Source organism: Elephantulus edwardii, unplaced genomic scaffold (assembly GCF_000299155.1).
Source record: "Elephantulus edwardii isolate Elephantulus edwardi_28Jun2011 unplaced genomic scaffold, EleEdw1.0 scaffold00012, whole genome shotgun sequence".
Lineage (NCBI taxonomy): Eukaryota > Metazoa > Chordata > Mammalia > Macroscelidea > Macroscelididae > Elephantulus > Elephantulus edwardii.
The window spans coordinates 17,666,211-17,680,605 of NW_006399762.1; the positions used below are offsets into that span (position 1 = coordinate 17,666,211).

The 14,395-nt window shown below is 35.0% G+C and overlaps 1 protein-coding gene across 3 annotated transcripts in view; it reads right to left on the reverse strand.

The window, feature by feature from the left end:
- The window catches only part of ANK2 (ankyrin 2, neuronal), an 843,213-nt gene that overhangs the window by 159,155 nt on the left and 669,663 nt on the right, over nt 1-14,395 (reverse strand). For all 3 annotated transcript variants that reach the window (XM_006881082.1, XM_006881081.1, XM_006881083.1), the window contains 4 exons: nt 13,376-13,573; nt 11,273-11,371; nt 11,010-11,108; nt 4,392-4,490 (listed from right to left, as the gene is read on the reverse strand). In XM_006881082.1, the coding sequence (XP_006881144.1) occupies nt 4,392-4,490; nt 11,010-11,108; nt 11,273-11,371; nt 13,376-13,573 (495 nt within the window). The remainder of the gene's footprint in view (nt 1-4,391; nt 4,491-11,009; nt 11,109-11,272; nt 11,372-13,375; nt 13,574-14,395) is intronic.

Consider the following 14,395-nt stretch of genomic DNA (forward strand, 5'->3'; position numbering starts at 1 on the left):
AGGTTCAGATTTGTTGTTCAGAGGCTACTGTGAGACACAGTCAGCTTGAAGGCACCTAAATACAACAGGCTGAGTGGATTTCTGTTCTAGGAGCCTAAACCATCCTTAAGATACAAAAATGTCCCTGAAGAAGTTACTTGTATCTTAAAGCAGCAGATACAGAGGGAAAGTAATAGAGAACTTGAACAGTATGAAGTAATAGAAAGAGACCACATTTTAGCATCTTCTAACTGATCCTTTTGAAGTCTGAGACCTCAGTGAAATCAGTGTAATCTCGAACTTCAGGGCCTTAAATCATCATGTGGCAATCCTCACCTCACAATACAAGATTGTTTATTGTGCCTGTAGAGTGCAAGGCCTTTTGAATTATGAAGTAACGTACACGTTAACAAAATAAAAGAGCTCCGGGAAAGCCTTAAAGGGTTAAGTGAAAATTATAGACTTATGGTGAAAGCATAATCTAAATAGAACAGATAAAAAGAAAAAAAGCTAAGCTCCTTGCGACTCAAAATGTAATCCCAGGATCAGTAGCTTCTGCACCACCAGTGAGCTTGTTGGAAAAGTAGACTCCAGACCTATATGTAGATCTCCATCTGCATTTAACAGTATCTCTGGATGATATTTACATACACTGACTTTCAAGCAACTCTGCTCTCTAATGGGATGATATTTTGTTATCTCAAATCAGAAGATTGCTGGAGGGAATTACTTAAACTAGGAAGAATAATTTAAAAATGTTCACTTATATATGCAGACTAAGAGATAAAACATACACAAAAGGTAAAGTAAAATAATAACAGTGACCCTCAGTTAGGTGGATTGACACAGTGACTGCTGCAATGTGCTCTTGTGTGACAGGAAGTGTGAGGATGGTGCAGGATAGAATAGGGTTCAGATCTTTTTTTCATAGGGTTGCTATGAATTGTACTCGACTCCACAGCACCTAACAACAACAACAACAAAAATGACACTTAACAACAACAACAACAACAACATATATTTCACATAGAATGTTGAGAAAGTTTGCAGACTTTAGAGATAGCTCAGTATAAACCATACATATTAATGGAGGAACTAAATAGTAAAGTGACTTGTCTGAAAATCCCCATAATTAGTAGGACTCTAGCTGGTTGTTTACATTCCATTGAAATCCTGTTTCCAAAATGGAATCAGAAGATATGCCTAATATTGAAATGAGTTGTAGATTAAATATAACAAATATTGATGAAGAAAGTATTTAAATATTTTGCAACAGCTTGGAAGAGACAAAAATCATTGGAGTCATGTGGAAAACAAAATTGAAGACTTAATGCATACTCTAAAATTACTGGTTTAATCAGTCTGAAGGAAAAAGGTGAGAAAATAGGAAGTGGTATTTTTAAGAAGGATATATAGATGCATATAAATACTGGAAGAGATCTATATTTGTTCCCATTCCAAAGAAGGGTGACCCAACAGAGTGTGGAAACCATAGAACAATATCATTGATTTCACATGCAAGCAAGATTTTACTGAAGATTATCCTAAAATGACTGGGACAGCACATCAGCAGAGAACTGCCAGAAGTCCAGGCTGGGTTTAGAAGGGGTTATGGTACTAGGGATATTTTAGGTAATGTTAGATGGATCTTAGCTGAAAGCAGAAAATACCAGAAGAATGTCTATCTGTGCTTCATTGATTATGCAAAGGTATTTGTGTAGATCATAACAAACTGTGGCTGACTCTGAGAAGAATGGGAATCCCAGAACACCTGATCATGCTAATGTGAAACCTATACTTGGACCAAGAGGCAGTCGTCAGAACAGAGCAAGGAAATACTGCATGGTTCAAAATTGGAAAGGGTGTACACCAGGGATGTGTCCTATTTCCATACCTTTTCAATCTGTATGCAGAACAGATTATATGAGAGTCTGGGGTCTTTGAGGAGATGTTTGGCATTAGGATTGGTGGAAGATCTATTAACAATCTGCTCTATGCAGATGACACAACCCTGCTTGCTGAAACTGAGGAGGACCTGAAGCACTTGCTGCAGCCTTCGGTATGGATTGAGGCTCATTATCAAGAAGACAAAGAGTCTCACCACTGGACCAATTGGCAGCATCAGGATGGATGGTGAAGAGATTGAGTTTGTTAACAACTTTAGTCTGTTTGGCTCTACAGTCAGCACTCTTGGCACCAGTAGCCAGGAAATTAAAAGATGTATTGAGATGGGGAAATCTGCTGTTAGGGACCTCTCCAGGGTATTGAAGAGCAATGGTGTCACTCTGGAGACTAAGGTGTATCCGATACAGGCCATGGTCTTTGCAATCACTTGTTATGCATCAGAGAGTTGGACAATGACTAGGGAGGATAGAAGGAGAATTGATGCCTTTGAGCTGTGGTGCTGGAGAAGAGTATTGAATGTACCCTGGACTGCCAAGAAAGCAAACAGATTCATCCTGGAGAGGGTTAAACCAGGCTGCTCCATGGAGGCAAGGATTCTGGGGCTTCGTCTGACATACTTTGGGCATGTTGTAAGGAGGGACAGGTCCTTGGAGAGGGACATCATGCTTGGGAGGGTGGAGGGACCACGTAGGAAGGGAAGACCCTCTATGAGGTGGATTGATTCAGTGACTGGGGTCATTGGGATGGGTGTGTCAGAGACAGTGTGATTGACACAGGATAGAGCAGGGTTTAGGGCTTTTGTACACAGGGTTGCTATGAGCCAAAAGCGATTCTATGAGCCGCAAGCGACTCGACAGCATGTAACAACAACAACAACATATAAATGTTAGGATTAGAAGTAATCAGGAACAAGTTTGTCTGATTAAGCCCCCATTGCCAATATGATTTTGTTTTGAAATAGTTAAAATGGAACATTTCAATAATTAATGTTAAAACAAGATGAAAGGAAGCACTCATAGGAAAGATATGAAACTGATTAGGGGGAAACAGTGAAATTATTTTAAAAAGTGGCCGAAGTTTGATTTGCTGTAGTGTAAAAACCAAACTTTAATGCATAATAACCTCAACAAGGAAGACTGAAAGAATGATAATGACAGTGCCACTCACAGGAGCAATGATTCTGTAAATTGTTCCCTAACTTGGGAGGGACTGGAGAGCATTATGTTGAGTGAACTACCTCAGTCCCACAAGGACAAATATTGTATAAAACCCTTACTGTAGAATGAATGAGTATAAGGATCCAGGAGGGTTAGGAGAGTTTGGAAGCAGAAGGATGAAGATGTGCAGAGGAAGGGGGAATAAATTATGGGGTTATATAATTTGACGGGTGGATGGTGAGGGAAATGGAAAGAATTTGTTCTTGAAAACTATTTATTCTAATTTTGTAAATAAACTAGTAGAAAATGAAGGGGGAAAAGAATATTCACCAAGATTCAGTGTGAAAATGATGCAAACTTTAGCAGTAATTTCTCTTGACTCTCAATTTGCCTAAGAGAATCTCTAGGAAATGCAATTCATATTTATAAAAAAGTGGATGAGATAATTAAAAACAAAACCCAAAACCAGTGGGCTCAGAATATATTGGAGATGATAAGAATGGCACAGCACAAGACAGAAACAGACCGGCTGTTCATAGGATCGTGATTGGTCAGGATTGACTTGACAGCTCCCATCAACAACAGCATCTATAAGGAGTTTCAGTGGTGCGGTGGATAAGAACTTCACTGCTCACCAACTGTTATCTTTATGGCCTCAACTTGACAACAGCAAATGAAAAGATTAGAGTGCAACCTTAGGGAGCAGTGAGTTTATATTGATGGAGAAAGAAAAGTTCAGCAAACGAGGTTGGAAATGGAGGCATAACTCCAAGATTATAACTAATGTCACTGAATCGTACATGTAGAAATGGGAGTACGTTCTACAATAAGAAAAATGGTTAAAATTTTAATTAAAAAAAAAAAAGATCACTTGAACCAAGCCACTTAAACCCACTTGATAGGAGCTAGATGAGACCACTGGCTTCCTTAAAGATTAGTCTTGAAAACCTGTGGAGAAGTCTCCCCAGTCTTCTATGAGTAGAGTCACTATGAGTAGAGATCTCCTGGACCATAGTTTTCTAGTATCCAGACAACAGTTGTAAAATGCAAACATTAACAGAGATGATGTGATATATGTGAAAGTGATTTCATAGACTAAAACAAATGAAAATAGAAGTCAGTGATATAATTACTAGATACTAAATGATACTTTCTCAGTTTTTGAAGCTTGGGATGCATCTGCCATTGTGTACATTTGCTATAATTTTTCTTTTTTCTTTTAACCTGAAAGCATTCTAAGTAATAGTTTCACTAATAATTTATATCAGTTCCAATCAAAGAAATGAAGGGTCAGTCCTCTCTTAAAGGTCAGAATGGCATAAATGGAAGAGAATGAGGAACAGCACCTACCCTGGCTTGAGCATCAACAAGGGCACCATTTCTCAGGAGGCATCTCACGACTTCCACCTGCCCTGCCCGGGCAGCCATGTGCAGTGCAGTCTCCCCACGCTGCCAGGAAACAAAGATTGTGGAATCATAAATAAACCCACTACTCCAGATGGTAAAGAATACAGATGTCCCATTTTTTGTGTGAAATTCAGCACCATATCCAAGGATTTAAGATGTCCACATGAAAAGATATGATTATTTAGTCTTGAAAAAACATAGTTTGAGTCTCTTTTGTCTTCTTCAAAAATATAAATGGAAGATTTTTTTTTCTGGTCCATGACAACCAGTGAACTTACCCAAACACCCTAGATACCCTAAAGTTTAACTTCATTATCAATCTAGCATATTTTACATTGTTTTTGCTGATACTTGAGTCTCCTGTCACAGTCATACCTAACTATATTTCGCCAACTCATTTCCATTTTAACAGTAAATTCTAAATGCTGAAGATCATGTCACTACATTGCAAACACGATCCCACTTATACTATGCCTAAATAAATTTTCTTCAAAAATCAATACTTACTTTTGAAACAAACTTTGTTTAATGAGACAAGATTATGCATACTAACAGAAGATATTTTATTGGCCCTATAAATTCCTTTTTATGTATTAATGAACACATTGAATTATATTTTAGTTATTTGAGCAGAATACTGAGAAATGAGCAAAGCAACTCTTAACAATATCATTTATCCAGGGAGGCAGCACTTGAGATGATTTCCCTCTTCAGGTGTCTTCAAGTTGCACCAAAGAATGACACATTATCAGGAAATAGTAGCTTAGGCTGTGGCATGAAGGATCAAGGTTAGAATTAAGGGAATTTTCTCATTGGGAGACCTGTTAATTCCTTTGGCTAGGATAGTTGTGTTTTGGTTTTCAAATTCATGTATTTTAAAACCACATTCAGTTCTAAAGAAGGCATATTTTCTGTCATGTATGTAATTTACAGTTACAGAAGTAAATATACTGGAATATAAATGATTACGTATTTATTCACCACAACAATTTTATAGAACAAATGAGAATTCAACCAAAGAAAGTGTATAATTTGAAATAACAAAAATTCATGCTAAAGTCTGTTGTGTTAATTTTAATATTTCTGATGAATTTCAATAATTGTTAGCTGGTAACTACTTCAGATTCTTTACCCAATAGACTCTTAAACTTAGAAATTTTAAAGTGAACTGTAGTTTGTCACACATCTCTGTTCATTTTTTCCAGTTTTCAGGGAACTAGGATTTATGAACTGAGTATAAATAATTTTAATATTATTTTATTTTAAAGCATGGATATATACTATAGTTTTAACTTCTTTCTTCCTGACTCATGTATTACTTAATGCCTTATTTTTTTTATGAAATATTTCTTTTTAGAAAGCAAATATATCTGGAGCATATTGCTTAAGAAAATAACATAAAATAACAATTTTTGTTTTCAGACTTAGAACATTCTCAAATACAGCAATTATCTCCTCTCTGGACAACCATGATTTCTAATTTATTTTCTATATAACTTAATTACTATTACCAAATGGATGATATTAAAATTTTCAATTAAAAAATAACAAACATGTTAACTCTTCAGTCTAAAGATAGCCACATAAACAGATGTTATCTTTACCCATTTTGGTAAGACAAGAATAAACTTGGGCAGAATTAATTTAGCATTGCATGAGGAGTTCCTATTCAATGTTGAATAAATATCTTCATTTTATACCTCAAACTTATCAAATAATAAGTTTTAAAAAGGTAAAAAAGTACCTAATATTAGTTTTAGTAATTTCAGAACCCTTATTTTATGTTAAAATAAGTATTAAGTACTTTTAAAAGTTTTAATATCTTTGAAATTGATGAGTTAAATTGGAAACCTAATTAAAAACTTTTAAATTTATACCCACACATTGTTTCTCTACTTTATGCTCTGGTTTAACTCTTATTTAATGACTCTAGAGTAAAAAGAGCACTTATTTTTGTGTATTTATATTACTTATATTGATCTATTGGTACCCTAGCGGCATGCTGTGTTAATGGAGAAGTGGGTTGTTTGAATCCGCCAGCTTCTCCATGGGAAAGAGATGAGGTAGTCGGCTTCCATAAAAAATGTACAGACTTGGAAATTATGAGGCAGTTCTACTCTGTCCATTAGGGTGGCTTTGATACATTTATATACAAGAAGAAAAATATCAATGATAGAAGATGGTGTGTTGGTTTTTCTTCTTTTTTTCCTTAGGGGAGAGCATGACTGCAGTCCCCTACGACCATAAATTATGCAGTCAAGTTTCCCGTGTTTCAGAAATAACAGGGGTCAGCACATCCGGAATGCAATGGATAAGCCTCATTCTGGAAAACCACCTTTGTGATCATAGTATTTCCTCTGTCAGGTAAGTATAGTATATGTTGTTTTAAATACTAATATTTCCTGAGTACTAGGCACCCCATCTTATGCAATAGTCTTTGGTTGCTTACAAAGTTTGTATACATTGTGTTTCATACCACCTACAATAGCCTTGTCTTCATTTTAACCTAATTAATTTTAAAGGTAAAGGAAATTTTTAAAAAGGAACATTTTTAAACAAAATAGAGTGCTACCTTTGCTGTGAATCCACCGGTTTATTATAGCAAGAAGAGAAAACTATAATACCTCCCATTGTACCTTTAATGGCCTTGAAAGTATATAACTTTCTATTCCAGTTTTTCAGTCAATAAATACTTGGAATACAGATCTACTGTAACTGGCAGTCCTGTTTTCTAGGTTTCAAAGTGCATTTATAAGGTTTCTGAGAAGCAGAACAGATCTTCTCATGATCGAGTTGGTACATCATTAATGTAGAGTGAATTTTTAAGACAAAAACAAGACTGGCAGAAAATGGGTATGCTCATGTCCAAAGCAGGTTCTAAGACTCATGCCCCTGTACTCAGTTGTTAACACTCACTCTGGTGGCATCTACATTGACTTCCACTTTGGCTGCATTGAGTTGGAAAGCATCAAAGCACAACAGACAGCATTGCATTCAAAATGCAACACAATTTCAAGCAACACACAAAGCCTCCAAAGGGAAGGGAGCTTGGGGGTCTGCTTATGACCAGTTCTGACACAGCAAGCAGGCAGTAGGTGTCCACGCAGATTCTTTTGCAGCCTGCAAGACGCCATGGATCTAGTAACTAAATCATCATGACTTAGAATACACAAGCTCACAAGCATTCCACTGCCAAGGAAAGTTAACTTCCTGTAAATGTAACATTGCCAGATTTAGCAAATAAAAATACAGAATGATCAGTTAAATTCAAATTTTCGGCCAAAAAAAATAAAAATCCAAAGTAATATCAAAGTATTAAATAAAAATGCAAAGTACAACCAAGTAATACTTTGAGTTTAAAACTAAAAAAACCTCACTGCTGTCGAGTCAGAACTGACTCATAGCTGGTCCATCTTTCTCCAACAGATCTTATACGATACAAACTTAATTGTAAAAAAAGTGCTGTTTATCTGAAATTCAAATTTAACCGAGAGTTCTGTAGCTTATCTGCCAACCCTATCTAGATGGTATATTCTCCCTGAACATATAATTAAGAAAAACAAAATTAATAATGTTTTAAAAGCCTAAGAAAGTTGTTGGAAAATTATGATAACAGAGTTATTTCTTAATGTGTGTTTCAAGGGAACTTGAAAAACAAAGTATCTCACTGACAAATGATAAGCTAAAACAAAATGAAGAACCTTAGGCAAACATTTAAAGTTCCATACATCAATTGTCAAGAAATATCAAAGGATCTGAAGGGATGTGAAAATATTACTGTTTTTAACATTATATTTATACTTGAAAATTTACAAGTAGTCTATGTGCTACTGTTGTGCACTTGAGTCAGAATCAAGTCATGGCTGACCCTCCAGCAGGTTTTCAGAGGCAGTAATCTCAACAGGAATGGATTGCCCTGCTTCTCCTGTGGAGCAGCTGGTGGATTCAAACCACATTCTCTTGGGTCAGCAGTGCAGCTCCTTACCACCAAGTCACCAGGGTATGAATAAATAAATGGTCGTTTGTTGTGTACCACAGAGTTGGAACATATTCATAACTGATTCTCTGGAGGGTTTTTAGAGACAGTTAATTGCACGGAAGGATATTGCTCATCTTTCTCAGGCAAATAAGAGGTATATAGCTTTTAAAACTTTACTGAGAGGGCAACATGTTGTAAAACAATAACCCTCAAAAGATTGAAAACTGGTCTGATAAAACTCAAATTGAGTGGAGACAAAGTCTCACAATTATTTGACATGGATTACTCTTTAGAAAATTTACACAAAAAGTAAACTAGGGAATTTTAGTGAAGGATTATACAGAATATACTTGTACAAGGTATTATTATTATGTCATGATAATAAAATTTAACACAATGTCACCACTGATATAATCCTATAGGCACTGAAATGCAAACGAGCAATATATATACACTGGACATGTACACAGAGTCCTTTTCTTTAAAATTCTGATCTATTCATAAACTGCATAGTTGTTAATAAAAAAAGACTTTGGGAAGTGTGGAATCTCACCGAACAAATGAGGAGGTGACTTAAAGTTAAATGACTAGAAAAACAAATGAAGACTAGAATTTTTAAAAAATTCTTCTTATGCTTAATAGAGTAATTAAAGACTAATGTATAATAAGTAAGTCATAATTTTGGAAACTTACGACCATAAAATTCTTATTTAAATGTTTTAATGTTCCAATTGTGAAAAAAATAGAAAGCATTTTGTAATATTTAGCAAAAAAATAAGTTTATTTCCATGTTGAATTTGCTCAAACATCAGAAATTTGAAGCAGTGTGCAAAATACAGATAAATGAGGATGAAATGGGAATACAAAGAAAATATAATCATTGACATTCTGTCTCACAATTCAAATGGAATGAGAAAACAAAAAAGGCACTAATAGAAATCTATCAATTGCTTTGGGGGTTAGAATTCATTTTAGTCATAAATAAGAACACCTATTTGTAGTGAGTTATTTCTGCTGCATAATTTTTTTAATCACAATGTACAGTAGCAAATTTTTTTTGTTAAGGGTAAAATTTGCATTTGACTATTTGCCACAATAATATGACCAGGAATTGTATAAAGGGCTAGAGATCAAGAAAAGTGGAAAAATTGAAAAAAAAGTGTAAATACTAATTTAGATTAGAGACATGAACTCTAGAACTGGTTAGCAAAATGGAAGTTTTATAGATTAATTTTAGTATACTTAAGAAAAAAGTTGCAATATCCAGTCTATCAAAGTGTTATCTCTTAAGAGAGACTTTCATTCTATCAAGCACTCAAAAATCACAAACTTATTGCTGTCAAGCCAGAACTGACTCATGACTGATTGGTCATTGGATTTCCGGAGGTGATATGTCACTTGGGAAGAGATTACCCATCTTTGATCTGAGGAGCAGCTGGTGGACTCAGATCTGCTGCCATTGGTTGGCAACACAACTCCTTACCACTAGGCCAACAGAGGCCCCTAGCCAGGAAAAGAAAATGAAAATTAAAAAATTAAGGTAAAATTGTTAAGTGCTGTCGAGTCATAGGAAACTCATAGTGACCCTATGAACAGAAGACTTGAACACTTGTATAACTTTCATCGTTTCCCCACGTTCCTAGGGTTTCTGGAGGCAAGCTCTTTTGGAAGTGGATGCCACTCCTGCTTCCAAGCTTGTTCTAATCAGGGAACTCCATCACAGACTGTCCACCATGGGGAACCATAATCACATTTGACACATCAGTGTCACAGTGTTCAGCTTCACAGCTACCATGAGTTAGATTGGTGTTGTTGTTAAGTGCCGTCGTGTTGCAGGCAACTCATAGCGACCCTATGAAGGAGAGTACTCGAGGCTTGGGTGCCTTTCATCCTCTCTCCAGTGAGTTAGATTAGAAAATGGAAAAATTCATGTAATTGGTGATTTGATAGCAAGTAAAATTTCCAATTTTTGTATGTCTCTGCTTAACATTTAGATAAAATTTGACATAGGATTAGATTAAATCTTGACAAAGGATTTAGATTAAATCTAAATTTGTCAAATTTAAGTTAAATTTGACACATTCTTTTGATATGATTTACTATGTACTTGTATGATTTATATGTACATTTATTTTGAAATGATGTACTATGGTACGCACCATATTGCTTTGCCATTTCAACAAAAATTATCTGAAATATGATTGATTCATTTAAGTAATTGGGCTATGTATTAAAGATTGTATTTAGGCAATCATCCATTCACTGGATGAAATGTATTTGGTCCTAATAAATGCATTTAAGATGTATATTTAATTTATCTGTATCTGAAAGGGATGCCTTACTCCACAGGTTCCATTTATTTCCTCACTTATTTTTAACTTATTGAGGCTCTTTGCAGTGAAGTTTTAGAAATTATTTCAAAATACGGATTAAAGAAGCCTTCTAAAAGCTTAATCACTCATTTTGAACACACACACACACACACACACACACACTTTCTTTTTCTCTGTCTTATGCACACACACAACTCTCTCCTTCTCGTCCTGTGTTCTTGCGGTTATTCTAACCCAAGCCATACTCACAATGTTAGTGACATCTGGAGAGGCTCCGTTCTGCAGCAGAAGGAGGACAATGTTCAAGTGGCCCATGAAGGCAGCCACATGTATTGGTGTGAGGCCAGACTGCGAAACAAAGCAACAGCAGTTTTACTCCTCTGCACTGGTGGGGCTTTGGGGCTTCATCAGATAAATCAAACTTGAGTGATGAGAACAGAGTATGGGTGAAAGGAAGAGGAGGGAGAAGTACGAGAAGATGTTTCTGGAGAAGCTGAAATATTTGTTTCTACCTCTGTTATAGCTTGGATTGAAGCCCCATATTTCACCAGTAGTTCCATGACTTTGATGCGGTTTTTCTTGCAGGCAATGTGCAGTGGAGTAAAACCATTCTGTGCAAAAGACAATCAAGTTAGTTGAAAACATGCAAATACGATTCTCACACAACTCCATGCTGGCACATTGCAGGCAATAATGTTATATCGTCACATAGTGTTACCATTTCCTCCAACCCTTAGGTGTTGGAATGTGGGAAAAGAGGGCATAGTTGGTTCCTAGAGGCACTGAATTGAGTTGATGTGGGGTAGGTCCTGTATATAATAGTTTGTACTGTTACCAAGAAAACAGAAGTGAAGATGAAACATAGCCCTATGCTCTAAAGTACATACACTATCAAGTTAGGCTGTGAAATGGCTTGAAGGTACACTGAATAGAAAGTGTTTCTTTTCCTGAAGAAGAGCCATTTCTTGAAAGAATATAAACTGTTGATCTAATTTAGAGAAAAATATTAGGACATGGCTGCCTCTGCAATAAATGATTCTACTTTATTACCATTTTTAAGGGATAAAGTGCCGTAAATTAGCAAAAATCTTTAATTATGCTGATAATATTTTTATATCTGGAGGTCTTAATTCTTAAAATGATTTTATAAAATCTATTAACATAGAATGTTTTTTACTTTATAAAGGAATTATTATTAGTTTACCAAATATTAACAGGAAAAGAATGGAGAATGTCTGACATAACTTGACGGAGTTCTCAGACACAAAAGAGTGAAAGTAAAAATGTCTTTAAATTACTTTCTAACTTTCAAAACTGTGTGTACATTTAGGTAAAATTGTAAAACTATTCATATATTTAAACTTTATTCATTATATTTCAGTTTTCTTTTTTATCCGGACAATGGTCATTTTGTTGAGTTCTATCTAACTTCCAGATTATGATAGTTTCGCACGGCACAACAAAGAATGATCTAATTCAGTATTTCTGCTCAGTAGTAACTCTTGGGAAGGTATAGTGTATTATATAAACTAGGGATTTATTACTTCTTAGAATATGAGTAATTAGCTAACTTTAAGCAATTTCCCATTTATGAGCTAAATAATGCACCATGTGTATGCAAAGCACACAAAATATTTGGCAACTATTAAATTATTCTATTCTGTAGCCCTATTACCCAAAAGGCAATTGAAAACAACTAGTTTCCTTTTTATAAGGCAATATATATCTTCAAATCATTTTATATAACCCGAAAAGTATACTGCATTCCCAGGAAATTATGAACATAATGATTCTAATGGAAAATGTCCAATACAAACAACATTTAATTTTTGCTGCTAATAATGTCTTCTCATCTTCAATATTGAATACTTGAAGGACAAATTTAATTGACAACATCATGTAAACAAATGGGAAAATTAAAGATTTGCTTTTAGTTTGTGAATTAGGAAACAAGAGGCATAAATTAGTACATGCCCAATACACTATATTGTTAGAGTATAAGTGAAGCAAGAAAGATTTATTCACTATTAGACCTTAGGAAATATGGACTGTGCTCAATGGGCAGCCTTTTGCAGTTTTCTCTTGATTTATTTCCTGAACTAGCATATAAAAACTGCTTACCAAAACAGTCAGAAGCTAGACATCACTTTTCTGTTCGCACAACATTACTTAATCCCATCAGTAAAGAAAACAACCAAATAAGCACTTCACACGCTTACATTTACTACCTTGAAAGTAGTAAAATAAATTTATAATTTTAAAAAAATCATGAAGTTCAACCCTTTCATACCTTTAAATATGACTGTCTAGAAATGTTTAGGATATATTTTATAGTTGTTTCTCTTTTTCAGTCTCTATCTCACATTTAAAATTGCTTATCACTCCAGAGGCTTCATATGTATTCTGAAATAATATTTTGGTGTTCTCTTAAATTTTTCCTTGCTCACCATCATTCATGGAGGCATGGCTACAGCTGGTAGCTAATGGAAAGTGAAGTCAAAAGAATTTGCCACATATCTACCACCATGCATTGCTAGTGTCTGCACCACTGAACATTCAGTGTAGGTTTGTGCATCTTGATCTGTATAGAGTAAGCTGGACTGGGCTCAGTTTACCAGAGCTCTTGCATTCGGATTGGCTCTCTTGTCCAGAAGAAGTTTGGTTACACGGTAGTGGCCACAGTGTGCAGCAACATGGAGGGCCGTCAGGTAGTCTAGGGTGACATCATCAACAGGTGCCTTGTGCTGTAACAGGTGCTTCACACATTCCACGTGGTCCCCTTGAGCAGCCATGTGTAGTGGAGACAGCCCATTCTGTACATCACAACAAAAATAAGTCAACTCTGCACAAAAGACATTACTTTCAGGTTCCAAAACACAACAAAGTCAATTATTGACCTAACACAGATGGCTGCATGCGGGAAAGAGAAATAATTTTCATTTGATGCCTGTATACCCAATTTGTATTTTGTAGAGAAGGAAGTTGAGGTGCATTTAATAAAAATATTATTCTTAGAAAAAGATGAAACTCTATCTTTCATCTTATATGTTCAACTCAAGTTTACAAGTTATAAGATATTAAAATAATAATATAAATGATGTATTATAATAAAAACCACCTATAAACTGACTCCCTATGTGAATTTCATTTGTATATAAAAGGATTTTTTGGTATATAGTAAGAATATTGATGGAATGAGAATGAAAATTTTTAACATACTGCACCATAGACAGGAAATCTAATGGTTTAATGTATTTTTGTAGGTAGTCATCCTAACTTATGCTTTCCACATCTTGTTAATTAATGTCAAATAGTCAACTAACTTCTGCTGAGTAATCTTTATTACAAGCATTGCCTAAGAGAAGTTTTGGTGAGCTATAACATAGATTTTTTTTTTATTAATTGTGCAGCATTTGAAGGATACTTTTACAAAGTTTATAATCATCTCAGAGGATCATAAAAATCTAGACTCATAGAATGTAAGTGAAAGAGGAATCTTTACATTTCATCATTTAATTTACATATAATACAGCTGTACTTTAATTTCTATGCTTAGTAGTAGTACATAGTAGGTAACAAAAACATAAAAAGATTTTGACTTTATATTAAATACTCCTTAAATTGAAATGTAAATT